Raw genomic sequence first — 18687 nt, 5'->3', positions numbered from 1 at the left:
TCTGTTAGCCAGTTTAGTATTTTAGCTTTCTTTATTCAGGGTCCTCTCTGAAACACACCTTCCTTGCCCCTCCTGTCTGCTGAGATCGCTATTCCTTTTGTGTGGAGCCTCTATCTCACACCTTCCAGTCCCATCCAGCGCTTGTCCACTTGAGTCTTCCTGGAAGGCCACACACAGGCTTCATTCAAGCAAGACAGGGAACAGACGTGTATGGTGTTATATTGTTTTATGATTTATTAAAGCCTGCCTGAGGATTCAGAAAACAGAGTCACTGCAAGCCACAGAAGACAGGCAGGCACACACCTTTAATCCCAGCAGCCTGAAGCTAGGAGGTAGTGATACACATCTTTAATCCTAGGACTCAGGAAGACAGATCCCTCTGAGTTCAAGGCCACCCAGGGATACAAGAGATTGAATCAGTCTAAAAGAGTAACAGATGACAGGAATTTAATGCCAACACTAGAGGGGTAAAAAGATAGAAGCAGGGTCTTCAGTGGTGAGTAGGAGGCCTTCATTCTCCAGCCAAGCTGAGGACAGGTTACAGTCTGAGGCTTGGTAAGAGCTTGTGGAGACAGGATCAGCCCATTCAGTCTGAGGTAGAGGTAAGAAGCTAGTGGTCAGCTGCTTTGCTTTTCTGATATTCGGCTTGAAGTTTGCATCCCAGTATCAGTTTCTGTGTCTCTTATAATTAATGCAACAAGGTAGCTCTTTCTTCCAAGAAAGAGTGAAGGGATTCTTTCAGAGGCAAGCAGGTTCAAGGGAAACAAGTTCACAGTTCTCCAAATAACTATTTCAATCCCCCAGTCAGACTTTCAGGACCCTGACTTTGGCACAAGAGACTTCCTAACTTGACTCCAGTCTTCCCTGGAGTTCTGTCTTTCTGAGTGTAAAGGCCTAGAGCCTTTGCTGCTATCTGAAAACACAGCTGCAGGACTGGGTGTCTCTTTCCATAATACTTGGGATTCTACATCTAAGCCTGTCAATAACTGCTGTCAATTTATTAGCACCAAGTACCAACAGCCACCAAATCCCATCATCCTTAGAGTGGGAGCTCTTTGCCTGTAGCTCACACAGTCATTAGTGCCTTTTACAGGCTAAAAATTGTTCCCTGTGCTGGTTTAACACCTGAGGGCCTATTCACATCCCACCAATCACCTTTTGAATTGGACAGTGACCCGACTCTAGAATCCCACCCCTGAGGCTTTGCTTCTAGAACTGTCATCTTAGGATGAGGCTCCTAGAGAAAAACCCAGAGTTGATTGAGGCCTTTCTTGTCTTATTTGGTGAATTGTCTGCTCTTGAACCAGGATCTTACTTTATAACCCAGAGTAGTTGAAACTCACTATGTAGGCCAGGCTGGCATCATACTTACAGCTATTCCCTGCCTCAGCCTTCCAAGGTCTGGGATTACAGGAGTGTGTCACCATATAAATTGAAGTCTTGGAAACTTGTGGTTAATTATGATGTGCTCTCAGGAGGAGGGACAAGGGCAGCAACATATGTGTCACAGGGGAAGTGGGGGCTAAGCCAGATGCAGACAGGCTCCAGCATAGACCCTTGGTTGCAGCTGGAGGCAGGGGGATGGACCACAAGGCCAGGAGGTGTGACTCCATATAGATGATAACAAAGTGGAGTCAGAGATAAGTTGATAACAGGTAGTTTATTGGGGAAAATACTCACGCAAGGGAGCCAGTGACAAGGCTTGCACCTGAGCAGGACGGACCCAGAAATGCTTCATAGTCAGCTCAGCAAGGCAAAAGAGAGCCGCTTGCGCACTTCCTGCCTTCTTAAACCCTTGTTATGTACCTGTGACTATTTCCAATCAGGGTTTCTCCCTACAATTCCCAGTTGTAACTGTGTCCATGTGACCCAGAAATCCTCTGGGGATGGTGGAGTCATTACAAAATTCTCACTGTTGCTTCAGATGGGAAGGTCCAGCCAGAAAAGGACACAGTGCCAGGACACCAGTAGCATCTGTATTGTCAGTCAGCTGTTTCCATTTGAGTCCTGAATAGCAAACACTTCCTTGAAATTCTTCTCAAACTCAGACTCCAGTCCAAGTCCCATTTGGCCAAACTTGGGGTCCTAGAAAAAAAATAACAAAGACAAGAATGATAGAACATATTATCTGTGAAAGAAGCATCTCCTTCTTGGCACTTTTACCCTCTGGAGAAATCTGTCAACTTCATGGTCCAATCACATGAAAGGAAAATTAGACTTTGCTATTTCTGAGAATTAATTGTGCCTAGGAGAATGTAAGAAGCAGAAAATTCCCAGACTTGGGAGATGACTCAGTGGGTCAATGTTTGCCACACAAATATGGGGATCTGAGTTCATATCCCCAAACCTATGGAAAGCTGCATGTGGCAGCCCACATCTGTAAACCCTGCTCTCCACAGTGGTGAGCAATAGGTTACCTTGTGTCAAACAAGGGGAAAGATGAAGAACACTAGCCAAGGTTGCCCTCTGACTTGATCCTCTTGTATTCTATGACACACAGGCACCTGTATTCACACATGAACATACACTCACTCATGTATACACACACATCACACACACACACACACACACACACACAGAAAGAGAGAGAGAGAGAGAGAGAGAGAGAGAGAGAAACAGAGACAGAGACAGAGACAGAGACAGAGACAGAGAGATTTAAGCTATGACCTGAAGAAATGGCTTAATGGTTAAAAGCAAATACTGTTCTTGCAGAGGACACAAATTCAATTCCCAGCACTCATGGCAGGCAGCTGTAATATCAGCTTTGGGGGATCTAACACCTCTGGCCTCCACAGGCACCTACAATCACAAGTACATACATTGCGCCTACACACACACACACACACACACACACACACTTTATTCTACATAGTATTTCTCTGCATAGCACTGGCTGTCCTGGAACTTGTTCAGTAGACCAGGATGGCCTCTGAATCAGAGATCTGCCTGCCACTGCCTCCCATATGCTAAAACTATATGCTATTAAAACACTGCTACCATGCCCAGATTAAACATATACATATTTCTAAAAATTAATTAATAAAAACACATTCTCATATGTAACTTTCCTCTGCATGCTCCTAGAGCATGGGGCAAGAAATGAGCTATGGTGTCTAGGTACCTGCTAGATCTTAAACTGAAAAACAAAACACCTCACTTGCAGGTTTCTTCATTTTGGAGTTTGCTTGTTTGTTTGAGATAGGGTCTCATACTGTAGATAAGGCAGGCTTTGAACTCTAGACAATCCTCCTACCTCAGCCCTTTGAAAGCTGTGATCACAGGCATGCACCACTGTGTCTGGCATCTCAGACTTCTTGCTTATGAAACCTTATGACAGGAAGATGTGGGAAACTAGACTTTCCAAGTACCAGAAACTGAGGGAAGAGTAACCCAGTGGAAAGACGAGATGCAGGCAGGGAGGGATGCTTACCTTGAAAGTGGTCCTGTGATTGTGGAAGATGAGTCTCATGTCTTGCACAAACCCTTCCACATGGGAGTAATCTCTCTCTCTCAGCTTTTTCTTGATCAAGTCCAACCACATCATCTTCTTCACACCCACAGGCGTCTCTCTAAACTGGTAACAGAAATAGCAATTCTTAGAGAGTGACTAGTAAGACTCAGCATTTCCCTTCCACAGGACCCCAGAAAGCAAAGCTGAAAAAAAAAAAAGAGCCTGTGGTCCTGGGGGGTTTGATCCCAATCCTACAGGTGCCCCTCACAGTCCCATGACATCATGGCACCAGGGATGGGGTCACCATCAATACTCACATAATAGTAATATGGAATCTTGGAAAAAAAGGAGCTCTCAGAACAGCAATAGATGCTCAATAGGACAAACTCACACTTCTGCAAGAAAAAGGAGTCTCAGTCAAGTGACTTAGAAAGGCAGAGTCCATACACATGCCCAGGAGGAAGGAACCACTCAAACCCATCTGGAAGTTTCCCCAACTCGAGTGTCTCTTGGTTACAGACTTTAGTTTTTATGTCAATGGGTTATGTGTGACAACAGCATGGTGGAGTGTGACTTGGAGGAGCAGGCTCCCTTTGAGCGCTATTCTGGCTCCAAAACCATTTGGCTCTTCCAGGGGACAGGAGAAAGTGTGGGGTTCATAGGAACTCACCAGCTGTTCCTGGGCAACCATCTGCCTCTGCAGTACCTCAGATTCTGGAAGACTCTGTTGACTTCCCAAGGACTGTATCCTACAGAAGATGCAACTCCACGGTGTTCTGAAAGGTTGGATGTGGGGTGAGCAGAGGCAAGACTTGAAAACAGCCACAATTCTATGCCTGCTTCTGTGCTTTAAGGAATGGCTGACAGACTCATCTGGGGGAGAGGTTCCCAGGCTCTGAGGGAGCCCATGTAGGATCTGAAGCTGCCAGAACTCCCATCAGGGTCATGGCAGGAACCAGTCCTTGGAAAAAGTGAGATTTGTGGTGAGAGGTGGGATCCACATTTCCTAACAAAGATTTCTGGGAGCACAGAGAGGCCAGCCTATCAGGTTTGTACACAGAAGATGGTCTTCCACAAGTTCTGGGAAACTTGAACCTTGATTGGTCTACTATAACCTGATGAAATGCACAAAGCACTCATGTTTCCTTCTTTCATGAATAAGTACATTAAGAGAAGAACCTGGCATATGCCACTCTCAATGCTTTGGACAAGAGGCGCCAGTGAACAGCTTTGAGGAAGAAGCAGTAGTAGTGTGTAGGCAAAGGGCCTGGGCTTTGTATCAGGAGAGAAGCCTCCCCTAACACAGAGAACATCAACCTCTTGCTGACAACATCTTGAACCAGCTCTCTGCATCTTCCTGTCTGGTGTCTGTTATTAAGAGCTCTTGCTCATCCTCCATTGAGACACAAGCTAACAATCTCCATGGCTAACGTGTCTGACAAGGAAAGGGTGTCTAGGAGACAGAGCAGGGACCACATCTCACTCACATCTCAGCCTCCACTGTTGGGATGTGGCACTCCTCATGGAAGGCTCTGGAGCAAGTATCGCAGAAGAAAAGTGTTCCTCCATTCCGGCACACCTCACATTTATCTGAGTTCTGCATCTAGAGTAGAAGATTTACATCACCGGGAGATGAGACCCACAGAGCCATCACTGTGGCAATCCCCAAGGTGTGGCCTTTTGCACGAATCTGCAAGGACATGGGTGCTTCTTCCTGGGATATTCAGGAACAGCATACAATGTAAATTGCAGGAGCAAAACTGTGTCCTCTTTTATTTGCTCCTCACACTTCATCCACAGACAGCCATGTCCACTGCCACTCTGGCCTCTGTCCCAGGGACCCCAGAGATGTAGAGCTCTGTCTCCCCCACCCTTAGGGTAAATGAGGACATGAGAACACATGGTGAAACATGGTAGGATGCTGGCCCAAACACTAAGACTGGTTCTCCATGCCAGGGTTGGTAATGATGACTCATCACCCAGAGCAGCATACCCAAACTGAGTGAGTCCCTTCAGGGCAGAAGGAACTATGACACTGGCAGTGCACCAAGGATAAGAACTGGGCTTTTCTGGGGTTGTTAGGGGTTGGTACTTATACAAGGCTCAGCTGGGGAACTGTACACATTTTGTGTTCTCTGCTGAAAGAGCAAATTTGAGTGACAATGTTAATCAAATTTGAATTTGTTATTCATTCAAGGAGTCAAATGACAGTTGATTAAATTTGTTTTCATCATCGCCAGCCGTAATCTTATTTTTGAGGTATGTCTTACTTTAGCCCAGGCTGGCCTTGGAATCACTATATACCCAGGGCTGGACTTGAACTCCCTATCCTTATGCTTTCATATTCTATGTGCTGGGATTCCAGCCATGTGCCATCTCGCCTAGATAAAATTTAATTATTTATCAGCTCATGGGTAGGAACAGCTCAAGTATTTGGCATTCACACCCAAACAAATTAGAGGCTAATGCAAGGCAAAATGAAAGGAGGCATTTTACGCATAGTCTCTCACTAAGGACTTTCCATCCTGATCTATCAAACGTGTTTCTCAGTCTTACTTTCCCTTCAGCCTTGTGCACCTGCAGGGGGAATCTCAGAATTTGCTGACAGAGGACCCTTACTCTTGAGTTCTTTGATTGAAAATATTGGTTCAGGTCATTCTGTCTAAAGCGTTTCTCTTGAATACTTGTCCCAACTACCCCCTAAAGAATTTTTATGGACCTAGCATCTGCTAGGAGAAAAAGAGGTGCCATTGAACTGTTTTTGTTTTTTTTTGTTTGTTTGTTTGTTTTGTACCAAAGCAAGTTCACCTTCTCAGCCCTGGTCCCCAGGGAGCCCTGGTGGACTCATACAGGAGGAAGGGTCAGTTTTCTCAAGACTAGCTTGAACCAGTCCTAGAACACTTACGGCCCTTTTCTTTAAATTTGGCCACCCAGGATGTATCAACCATGACCACCAGCATCCCACTGCAGAGCAGCTGCCATGAGAACAAAACTGAAGATGTACTGAAGGGACCAGCTGCCCCTTTTGGCAGCCATAACAGCCAAACACCTGTGATTGTCTGACCTTGCCTTGGTCACTAGGTTAGATGCCTGCCTCGTGGCAAGGAACCAATCAGAAGTTAGCTGGTGGTACTATGCTTTACGGACAAGTGCACAGCAATGACGCACAGAGCATAGCAACCACCCTGAGAGGGCCTATGGGCCATAACAACCAATTGGCCAATCAACACAGGGCAAGCTCTCCAAGCCTGAAGGCACACCAATCCTGAACCTGTGCGTACCCCTAGACACTCCCATTATGCTGCCCTACAAGATCTCTCTGCAGCCGGTTTGAGCTGTCTTTGCTAGCCATCCACCATGGCGGGTGGGTGAAAGGCACGAGCTAACATGGAGTTAGCTCGATAAACAATAATAAAGCCTCATGCAGTTTGCAACAAGCTATTGAATCCGCCAGGTGATTGGGGTGACCTCGGTCCTGGGCTAAGACCCTGGAAGCCTGAGTTTTCTGGGGGTCTAACAGTACCACAATCATCTTTGAGAACCCATAAGGATCAGAGTCCTGGAGTCCAAGTGATCCCAGAGAGGAAATTGGTCACCTTCTGTTGCTCGCCCTGGAAATCAAATGACCCCACAGCACCCAGGGCTGCAGCTCTTCCTCTTGATGCCTCCCTCCCTCCTCTCTATTCGAAACTCAAAGAGATGCCAGAGTGCAATGTTAAGAGGCAGCACTGGAAATCACATTGCTTTAACACATCCATTGGAATGACTTGTCACCCTTCCCTTCTGTGACCCAGGCAGTCTCAGCTCTTAACTCCAGTCCAAGACCTACTAGTGCTGGAGACAAGCATGACCTGGGCTACAATTGAAGGAACCGGCTTCCCTTTTGGCAGCCATAACAGCCGAACACGTGCTTGCCATAAACCTGCCTTGGTCACTTAGAGGTCAGATGCCTGTCTCGTGACAAGGAACCTTAGTCACTAAAAGGTCAGATGCCTGTCTTGTGACAAGGAACCAATCAGAAGTTAGCTGGTGGCGCTATGCTTTACAACCCTGGGTGTGCTTCACGGACAAGCGCACGACAATGACGTAGAGAGCATAGCAACCACCCTGGGAGGGCCTATGAGCCATCACAACCAGTTGACCAATCAACACAGGGCAAGCCCTCCAAGCCTGGAAGCACACCAATCCTGAGCCTGTGCGTACCCCTAGACACTCCCCTTACGCTGCCCTATAAGATCTTTGGGGAGACCTTAGGAGCCGTCTTTTTCTAGCCGTCAGCCATGGCGGGTGGGTAAAGACCCGAGCTAACATGGGGTTAGCTCGTTAAATTACAATAAAGCCTCGTGCAGTTTGCAGCAAGCTCTCGAATCCGCCTGGTGATTGGGGTGACCGCGAACCTGGCCTGAGACCCCGGATACTTGAGTTTTCGGGGGTCTAACACAATCACCTAAGAGAGGGGACTGTCCACTGACCACTGTTCCAGAATCTCCTACTTCACACTATTTGTTATTCTTTAATGGGACAGTGACTTTGACACGGTCCTTGACATCCCTCGGGGTACTGTTCCTGGCTTATCTACAGTCCTTGGATGTTCTGTGTACACTTGGTAACTGTGAATTACACAGATGAGTAAATATGGCTTTGCTTAGAAAGAGAAACCAGGTATCTCAATGCAGACGCCAGCATACAGAAATGATGGCTCTGGTGACCATACCAGACGGTCTGACACATGCCAGTCATCACCAGGAAGCTTTAATGGTCCTGCATGAGTTGGGAAGCTGTCATGTGATGCTGACAGTGACGTGGAGGTTTCCAGAATCCATGGCTCTGAGCACATGAAGAGGCCCTGAGAGACTCATGAAAGTGGAAATGGACCTGGGCTTCTGTTTCTCTGGGAATTCTGTTCTTAGAAACAGAGACTCAAAATAAGAGGCAAGTGTCCCTTGTGCTATGAAACATTTCACCCAGGAATAAGGATGGTTGTGTGGGTTGGACATTTCTACCACACTTGAGGGATCCAGTACAAGATACTGGATTTGGATCCCGGCGTTGGTGGCACACGCCTTTAATCCCAACACTCAATCCCAGCACTTGGGAAGCAGAGGCAGGCGGATCTCTGTGACTTGGAGGCCAGCCTGGTCTCCAGAGCCAGTGCCAGGATAGGCTCCAAAGCTACAGAGAAACCTTGTCTCGAAAAAAAACCAAAAAAAAAAAAAGATACTGGATTTGGGGGAAAGGTAGAAGCAATGGGCTTTAAGCAGTCATCGAACAGGTTGTGTGGTAGATTCCTTTTAGGAAACTGAGTGGATGAAATGTCCCAGTGGCTTAGAGTTCAAACCAGCCAGACAATAATGCAAATGACAAAAAAAATGCAAGTCTGAAGTTCAAATTCTCAGTGAGCTATGAAGCCCAGTTTGGAATGATATCTTTGTCAGGACCCATGCAAAGGAGTCCATTTCATTTTGACTAATGGTCAGAGGGTTTTAAAATGTCCTTCTGAATTTAAGTCTATAGCTTGGGGCTATAGGATGTCTTGGCCCTGGCAGTGGATGTCTCTTATCTAAATAACAATAGACTTGGGTTCAGATGCCTTTACTCTGGACCCTGAAGGCCCCATGGCAGGTGTGGCTACCTGGCCTGGAGGATTAAGGGAAGTAAATCCCTTGTACATGATAATAGAAGTCTTCAGCCATTTTGTCCTCACTGTAGGTTGAATACATAAGATTCTTAAAGAAAAAACTAAGGGCCCTTTCAGTAAGGATTGAATCTGCATTCCCCCCAGCTATCCTGTGTCTCTATTCTTAAACCCTTTCAGCTAGCCTTTCCCTCATCCACACCACCCCTTCTCAGGCACACACCTGGGGTTGCTCAGCTGACTCTGATTGCAGCCCCTCAAACACGGCTTCTGACATATGTTGAAGACTATGAAGTCTGTGTTGGTGGCTCTCTATCATTTTCAGCTCAGAGGAGTCAACACTGAAGGCAGACCTAGCCTTACCCACAATGCAGTAGCATGAATGAGGACATAGGATGAAACAACAAAAGAAAAAAGTAGAGGAAGGAATGAGAGGTGACGTGAAGTATGGCAACCCAACTGAGACACCACAAAATAAGAGGCTGTGTGCATAAAATCACATGTTGAGAACTCACCTTTTTTCTCTTGCCATATTTTCGTGGATAATTGGGTAGAAAGTCTTTCTGCAAGACAGAAGGACCCAAGTATGTAGTTATCTGTATCTCGGTGGTGTGAGTCTGGCATTGCCAGCCTCCTCCAGAAGTTCTGCCTGGTCAGATCCACGTTGTCTGACTCCAATTCCCTCTCATCACCTACAACTTAGAGACTCCGGCCTGTGGAAGCTGGAAAGACCTCCTTACATCCCTTTTCCTTAGTCCAGAGAAATTGCCCTCACTATCACTATCACTGATTAAACCATTACATGCTCTCTGCTGCCACCTGACACACTTCAGCTTGACTTTCTGTATCAGGACACACTTGTTGCATGCATCTAGGGTGTCACATACTCTGATGAATTTGAAACACAGAGACAGAAAACCTGGTTGGGGGGGCGGGGGATAGAGGAAAAAACTCATGGAAAAAGCATCTCTCTCTCTCTCTCTCTCTCTCTCTCTCTCTCTCTCTCTCTCTCTTTGTGTGTGTGTGTGTGTGTGTGTCTCCAGGGTTTCTCTGTGTAGCCCTGGATATTCTACTTGCACTAGAGCAGGCTGGTCTCAAACTCAAGAGACAACTGCCTCTCTGCATCAGCATTGCTTGGATTAAAGACATGCACCACAACCACCAGCACACAGAACCACTCTCAAATAGTTTAAGAAGGGTCTCTGGGAGCTGAGGGGCCAGGACATTCAGGAAGAGGTGAGATATCTGAGCTAAAAATAATAGGATAAATAATGGCTTTCTGGATAGAGAGATGATGAAATCATGTCTAGGGCAGTCTGTTTCTAATAACATTGTGGATGTGTCCTGGTTAGTTTGGCTGTCAGCTTGACATACCAAAGAAGAGCAAATGTCAGCTGAAGAACTGTCTATCTCAGATAACCTATAGGCATGTATATGGGGGCATTTTATTGGTTGTGAATTGATATAAAAAATTCAAGCCCACTTGAGCATTGCCATCCCTGTTTAGGTGGGCCTAAGCTAATAAGAAAGGCAGGTGAACATGAGCCAAGGAGCAAGTAAGAAGGCACTGTTCTTCTGTGGTTTCTGCTTCAGCTCCTGCCTCCATGTTTCTACCTTGTGTTTTTGTCTTGGCTTCCTTCCATAATGGGCTGCAGCCTGTAAGCCAAACACACCCTTTCCTTCACCAAATTGCTTTTGGCCATGGTGTTGTGTTTATCATGGCAGCACAGGAAGCACAGGAGAAGAGGTCTGAGACTAGCTTAGTGCTTCTTTAGCTTACTTGAAGCCTTGGCTTCTATCCCCACACACCAGATGATGATGATGATGATGATGATATATCAACTGCCATTTCCTTGGTCTTTCTTTTTTGTGGTATTTTGAAACAGGGTCTCTCTATGTAGACCTGGTTGTCTTGGAACTTGCTATTTAAATCAGGCTAGCTTCAAAATCACAGAAATCCTCCTGCCTCCACCTCCCAGGTGCTGAGATTAAAGGCTTCCACCACCAGACATAGACTTCAGCTGCAATTTCTTTTTTTTTTGTTTTTTTTTTTTTTTAATTTGTTTTTTGAGACAGAGACCAGGCTGGCTTTGAACTCAGAGAGATCTACCTACCTCTGCCTCCTGAGTGCTGGGATTAAAGGCGTGAGCCACCAAAGCCCGTCCTCAAGTGCAATATCTAACCTCAAGGACATCACCGAGTCCTTGTCCACATTATAAATCTGAAGTAATTAGGGTGGCATTAAATCCCTGCACAAACAACATAAATTGATGGCTTATGCCTTACACACAGCTCCTCCCCCACACCCACACAACTGCCTTTGGTGCAGCTGCTTGCATGTGCTCTCTCTAGATTCTCTTTCACTTGTCTGACAGTCAACTCTTCCTTTGGCTCAATGCAGAAATCTCTCTGCAAGAACACCAACCCTGAATGGCCATTTCCTCCTCAGAAGTTCTCTATCTATCATTTGCCAATGCCACCACCTCCCAGCAACGAGGCTGTGAATGTGGGCTGCTTCTCTCCTAAGTGACAGGTAACCATCATTGGCATCAGGGCTTCCCAGTATCTCGTACCTATTTGTTTTGTAAACAGGGCAAGAAGCACTAACACGCCCCCCTCCACAGCAATACCTGGATCAGCGATTTCAGGGGCCAATTGTAGCAGCGCAGACTCAATTTCCAGTTCTTGGATCTTCCAAAGCCTCCCAAGATTTCAAATTCAGTGGGTGTGTACCAGTCCCCATCTTCACTCTGTATGGACTTCACAAATATCCCTGTAAGACCACAGATATCCCTGTAAGACCACAATAGGCTGTTTGTGAGCCTGCTTTGTCTCTAGTGGTTTCCCACCACACTGAAGCTGGAGCCACCCAAACTGTGCTCAAAGTCAATAGCAGAAGAGTCCTGTCTCCTCTCTGGCTTCAGAAGTCCCAGCTCAGCCCTGGAGTTCCCTAAACTTAGCTGAAGCCATGTGTGTTTATTTGATTTTCATGCATGAGGAATATGGCTGTCGCCACCAACAGAAACCTTTCAAAACTACTTCAGAGTCAACTAGAAAAGGACAAGCTAGTGACTGACTGCACAGCGGGAGCCGGGGTCAGGAGGCCCCAGGCAAGGTGGAGGTGGGGACCTGAACTTAGAGCTGAGACTGCAGCTGGGTTCTGTAGCTGGGGAGTCCTGTGACATCATTACCCAAGTGAATGAGACAGTTGAACAGAAGCTTGCCCATCCCTGCAGTTGGAGGAAGGTACCTTTTATTATTATTATTATTTTGTTTTGGTTTTTATCATTTTTTATTTGAATTAGAAACAAGACTGATTTACATGACAATCACAGTTCCCTTCTCCCTCCCTTCCTCCCCTACTCCCCTCCCCCCCCCCCCCCGTAGGTAACATTTAAACACAAATGACATATTACCCAGCAGAAATTTAGATTAAGTTAAAACAAAAAACAAAAAAAACCTAGTCCTGTGTTTGGCATCTTCATATAAAAATGCAAACAACATCACAACAACCACCCTTCATATTCCACCAGGATGACCATAATAATAAAACAACAAGGAATAACAGCCATTGATATATATGAAAGTTGGGAGGTCTCCTGCATTGCTGATGGGAATAGAAAACAGTGTAGCCACCACCAAAAACATTGGAGTGATTCCTTACTGAGTTCAACATATAATCACCATGACCTAACAGTTCACTACTATGCTTGTACTGCAAAGTGAGTGGTTTATATTGCTACACATGTCGTACTTGAATTCTCAAAACAGCATTATTCATTATAGCCAAGCGGGCCGGGCAGAGGCAGGCAGATCTCTATGACTTTGAGGCCAGCCTGGTCTCCAGAGCCAGTGCCAGGAAAGGCTCCAAAGCTACACAGAGAAACCCTGTCTCGAAAAACCAAAAACAAACAAACAAACAAACAACAACAACAACAACAAAAAACATTATAGCCAAGCGTAGAAATAATACAAATTGGCTAGGTGGCGGTGGCACATGCTTTTAATCCCAGTACTTGGGAGGCAGAGCTAGGCAGATCTCTGTGAGTTTAAGGACAGCCTGGTCTACACAGTGAGTTCCAGGACAGCCAGGTGTTACATTGAGAAACCCCATCTCAGAAAACGAAGAAAGAAAGAAAGAAAGAAAGAAAGAAAGAAAGAAAGAAAGAAAGAAAGAAAGAAGGAGGGAGGGAGGAGGGAGGGAGGGAGGGAGGGAGGGAGGGAGGAAGGAAGAAAGAATACAAACTGATGAATGAAAAAAGAAAATGTGATAGGGTCATAAAATGGAATATCATCTTATTTGGTAATTAAATATAATATTGCATGAACTACACAGACAAGGTCTGAAATCATCATGCTGAGTGAAAGAAGGCTGTCATAAGTGGCACACATCATATGATGTCATTTGTATGAAATGTGTACAGTAGGCAAATTTATAGAGCAGGAACTAGGTGGGTGAATGCTCAGTAGGGCAGTAGACAGACAAATTTGCTCTAGTGTAAAATAGTGACAACGTATCTCTGTCAACTGTCAATCACAGGTTCATAATGAGAGAGAGAGATCTGAGATGAAGTCCGTCATAGCGCAGTTTTTTTTGCAAACCCTCATGGCCTATCATTGCAGAATATGTTCTACCAATGGCATCAATTAATCCTCATGGATATGCCATGGGTCAGGCTTTATATTCTTGTCCTCTACTTAAAAATGGGAAATTTCATGCTCAGAAATCCCCTCCCCCATTACAGAATGAGACACCTGGCTTGGCATAGCTGAGTCTGGGACTCAGGTTCTCTGATTCTCAATCCTGTGATGGTTTCACCATGACAAGTGCCCTCCCCTGGTGCTAATGACCCAGGGATGTGAAGGCAGAGGCTGACTGGAAGAAAAATATGCCATAGTTTCCATCTCTGGATGGAAGTTCATGGGCTTCTCTCTGGTTCCCTGGGCATCTCATGGCTACATCCATGTTGTGAGCATCTATTAGGTATGGTTTCTTCAGGGGTGAAAATAGAATGTTAGGATCCCTTCTTGTTTTCAAGCCACACACCTCCAATTCCTTGAGTAATTCCATTTTTGCTTGTGATTTTTTTTTAATTTAGCAGTTGCAAATTAAAGACCATGAAACCCACCTTGCTTGAATTTTTCCTTGTGTAACACTCCCTTCACGGCACCACATGTCACAGGAAGCAAGGCAGCACTGAAGTCTTCATTTTGTGTTCTGGGCTTTCTTGGAACTGAAAAAGATTTCTTCTGTCTCACTTTGGAGGTCCACATGCCCCTCCGCTGTCTTGGAATCATTCCTTTAACACTGGGGACATTTTGCTCCTCAGATCTATAGCTTCTAAATCATTCTGGCAAGTGGAATGTTGGATACATAATGACAAATATTTTACCTCTATCTAATTTATAAAAAAACAAAAACCAGAAGGCTCTGGCAGAGAATTTTGGCTTTGATAAAACTGTTCTTATTCTCACTCTAGTAACCACCACGCTTTGCTACATGACCATGAAACAGGACTGATCTACCTACTCAGTGTTACTAAAGATGCCAGCCAGAGATGGTCCTCTTGCCTCCCCATTTGAGCACTGACTGGGCAAATAGGGAGAGGAGATGATGGGCAACCTAACAGAGTTGAGTTGGATCATCTCTACTTCTTTTTGTTCTACCCTGCTCCATTTCTCACTCACGACAGATACTGAGAACAGAAACACAAACCGCAAAGGTGCTGTGCAGATAGGCTGTGGCTTCAGTCAGTTAGTGCCTTCTGGGACCGCTTTATTTGGAGATGTTTCTTTCGTACAAGCTCAATACTAAAATTCAAATGTTAGCTTTGTGGAAGACAAAACTCGGCAAACACACAGTGCAACACATCCACACGAGGTGCACATACCCACAGTTCCCCAGGATATTTAGCAAATGCATAAGGGAAGAAGGGATAACATCTGATTAAGGTTAGTGAAAACTAAACCAGTGGTAGGAGAGAGAATTTTCCAGCCAGAGCGCAGGAAAAGCAACCCGTTCCCCACTTAATAGGGAGAATGCAAAAGAACACAACACATCTCTGTGGCCTCTGCATTCTTTGGCCGAGAGAGGGAAGACTCCTCCTCTCATGAGCTATTGGCAGGAAGTGCATCTACAGCCTCCTCACAGGCCATTTGGCAGCATCTATGAGCAAGTGATGACTAATGCCTTTTTGTTGTTGTTGTTTTTGTTTGTTTGTTTTGTTTTGTTTAGACAGGGTTTCTCTGTGTAGCTTTGGAGCCTATCCTGGCACTCGCTGTGGAGACCAGGCTGGCCTCGAACTCAGAGATCCGCCTGCCTCTACCTCCCGAGTGCTGGGATTAAAGGCGTGTACCACCAACGCCCGCCCGGCCTTTTGCTTCAGTCACTCCATTTCATTTGTTTTAGGCACAAGACTAATGAAGTATAATGAAATTAAACAAAATGAATTATATGGCCACTGATTTTACAGCTTGTTGGTGACAGTGAACAGTGGTAGTGGCCTAAAAGTTATCAAAAGCAGACTGGTTTAAAATCCCTGGTAAGGACTGGCAAGATGGCTCAGTTGATAAAGGACCCAGAAACCCCAGAAATCACAAGGTAGAAGGGAAGAACCAACTCCTCTACATTGTCCCTTAATCCATGGTACACACACACACAGCTGAAACACATAGGAATAAAATAAAAAATGATCAATCTCTTGTTTCATGTAACAGTCCTCTGAATAGAACGGAGCTATTAAAAATAATAACGTAAATGTATAAGGATTATGGTGAGGACTTCACTAAAGAAGGTTTCTACTTTACAATATCAATCTGAGGCTCAAAACAGAACAATATTAAAAATAGAAATACACGCTATGTGTTTATGTAAACAAGTTATGCACAGAAAAGCTTCAGAAAAGATAAAGAGGCTGGAGAGATAGGTCAGCAGTCAAGAGTACTGGCTGCTCATCCAAAGGATAGGAGTTTGGTTCCCAGCACCCATGTCTGGCCTCCAAAGGCCCTGCCCTAATAGCTCTCTCTCCTACTCCCTCTCTCTGGGACCCCCCTCTCTCCTACACACACACACACACACAGACACACACATAGAGACACACACAGAGACACACACACACACACACAGAGACACACACACACACACAGACACACACACAGAGACACACACACAGAGACACACACACACACACACACAGAGACACACACAAAGAGACACACACACACACACAGAGACACACACACAGAGACACACACACAGAGACACACACACAGACAGACAGACACACACACACACACACACACAGTAATTATGTTTTGGAAGATAAGGAAGATCCAGGCATGGTGGTGCACCCCTTTAATCCAGTACTGGGGAGGCAGAAGCAGGTGGATCTCTGTTGAGCCTGATCTATATAGCAAGTTTCAGGACAGCCTAGACTACATGATAGAAAGAGCAAGAGAGCCTGTGTTAAAGAAAGAAAGAAAGAAAGAAAGAAAGAAAGAAAGAAAGAAAGAAAGAAAGAAAGAAAGAAAGGAAGAAAGGGAGGAAGAAAGGGAGGGAGGAAAGAAAGAAGCTTGAACTCAAGACCAGGAGCTGTGGAGAATGTGTATGGCATACAGTTAAAGTGATTTTTATCCTTTCTATATTTCCAGAAGGTTTAAAACTTCAAAACCACATTCTATTGTGCAGGACAGTAATCCCAATCACTCAGAAGACCCAGGCAACAGGATCACAAGTTCAAGGTCAGCCTGATCACTTAGCAAAGCCTTGATTTTAAAATACATAGAGATATACAGTCACGCATATTCAAGGCCCTGGGTTCAGCTGCAGTGCTGGAAAATAATGTGACTTCCTTTGCAGTGACAAACACACGGACTGTATTACTTCTGAGCAGCACATCTGAATTAACCACTGCTGGAGCAGACAGAGGTCTGCCATTTCCTTGTCGGAACTATCGTCAGCCTAGGACAGGACACTAGAGTGAAAATAAAATCCTGCAGCTTGTCCTGACCTTTGCTACCAAGGGCCATTCCTCCCTTGGGTCAAGATCTGTTGAGTGGGAGCTCAGACCAGGAGCGAGCCTGGGAAGAGCTTCCCAAGTGACAAGTCCTGCCAGACAGGTAGGAGACCAGGATGGGGGAGGGGCAGCTGTTTACCCTGAGTCTCCCCAGGAGTCCCTGACAGCTGTGGCCAGAGTCTCCTTCTGACGTCTAGCTGACTGTGGTTATAAACAAGAAAGCTGTGACTGTGTGCATAATGGCAAGCTGGCCTTGCCAGCTGATATCTTACTCAGTTTTAAAAATGACAGATGTCCTCTGTCTGTCTGTCTGTCCCTGTCTCTCTCTCTCCCCTTCCCCTTCCCTCTCTCTTGTCTCTCTTCTCTAACTACAATTCAGAGTTTCTTCATGTCCAGGGGTTTGCCTGACTGAAGCTGCAGCCACTTAACTCAAGACATGAAGTGACAAATGTTGTCAGAGGGCAATGTTACAGAGGGAGAAAGACCCACCTGGTGATGACCTGCAGCTGCTATTTTTCATCTTCCAGCTCCTGCCTGGGGCCTGGGAGGGAGAGCTTTGATCTGTGGTCTCCTCACAAGCCTCCAGACTGTCTGTTGTGGCCTACAACTGAGAGCAGGAAGTCAGCCTGAGTACTAACTCAAGAGGGAGGGCTCCGCCCAACTCAGCAGGATGGGCTCCGCCCTGACGGGGAAAAGAGAAAGGAAAGTATTTCTCTAATCTCAAAAGTGCTGTTGTAAGATACTGTCGTCCCCCTCCAACCCCCCAAAATGTGCTCCCAAAGAAGGCAGAGAAAGGGGACTTAGTGGATTACAAAGAGGCACACCAGCGACAAGTGGAGCCAGTTCCTGGGAGTGCCTTATTTAGGTAAAGACAAAAAAGCAAAACTCTACTCAAACCCGTGCTGTTTTCAACTACTCCCATGTCTAGAGGCACAGAGGTTTACCTGGGGTTGGCAATAATCCCCTTTTGCTGTCTCATTCCAAGTTGAATTGGTTTGGGTGTGATAGAGATGGGAGGGAGGGACAAAAACTTTCAAGTTATCTCTCAGGCTACCAGGAGAACCCAGAGCTGGGTCCTGACCAAGAGAAGCTTTCCCTCAGACCTGAAGAGAAGTACAGGTGGAGAGGGAGATGCCCCAGCTTGAAAGACACTCTGGGTCAGAGCATTGTCTCTGAGAAGTTGTCATCACAGCTAGAACTCAAGGGTGGGAAAAAGCTGTCACAGTGGCCACCTGGGCATAAGGACAAAGAACTTGTCCACCCTTCTGAGATGTGGACCTGGAGAGAAATGGACAGACACTTCCAGGGAGTCCTTCTAGGAAGCCCCCAGGGATCATGAGGACACATCAGGTCCCTCTCTCTTCCTCCTTCTGGGAAGACTTTCTCTCAAGAACTTGGTGGACTGGGGTGAGCCTGTACCCTGTCAGGTCTCCCAGCGGGCTTCTTGCCTGCACAGACCATGGCTCTATTCTCATCCCATGGCTCAAATGCACAGGGAGAGGCTGGCATGGGGCTGGAGTGGGCATGACTGGCAGCAGAGGCTGAGGCCATGCCTGGGGTTAGAGTTCAGGGCTCCTTTCATGGAC

General features: G+C 45.9%; 1 protein-coding gene across 3 annotated transcripts; it reads right to left on the bottom strand.

Annotated features, from left to right (window-relative positions):
* Positions 1-1645: 1645 nt before the first annotated feature.
* LOC100751610 (nuclear body protein SP140-like protein) lies at positions 1646-17723 on the bottom strand. Of its 3 annotated transcripts, none has more exons than XM_027397428.2 (9): positions 17591-17723; positions 14216-14320; positions 11717-11859; positions 9602-9649; positions 4939-5054; positions 4122-4227; positions 3769-3846; positions 3431-3574; positions 1646-2085 (listed from the first exon to the last, which is right to left on the bottom strand). In XM_027397428.2, exons 1-9 carry the CDS (start codon positions 17619-17621, stop codon positions 1987-1989), a joined length of 870 nt encoding a protein of 289 aa, XP_027253229.1. In that variant the 5' UTR covers positions 17622-17723; the 3' UTR covers positions 1646-1986. The 3 variants fall into 3 exon arrangements, with proteins under 3 accessions (XP_027253229.1, XP_027253228.1, XP_027253230.1); XM_027397427.2 differs by having other exon boundaries at positions 14216-14437; positions 17591-17703; XM_027397429.2 differs by lacking the exon at positions 9602-9649 and having other exon boundaries at positions 14216-14437; positions 17591-17703.
* Between the last annotated feature and the right edge of the window lie 964 nt (positions 17724-18687).

The sequence above is a fragment of the Cricetulus griseus genome, chromosome 2 (assembly GCF_003668045.3).
Source record: "Cricetulus griseus strain 17A/GY chromosome 2, alternate assembly CriGri-PICRH-1.0, whole genome shotgun sequence".
Classification (NCBI taxonomy): Eukaryota; Metazoa; Chordata; class Mammalia; order Rodentia; family Cricetidae; genus Cricetulus; species Cricetulus griseus.
The sequence above is the reverse complement of the archived record's forward strand: the minus strand, read 5'-3'. Positions and strand labels throughout refer to the sequence as shown.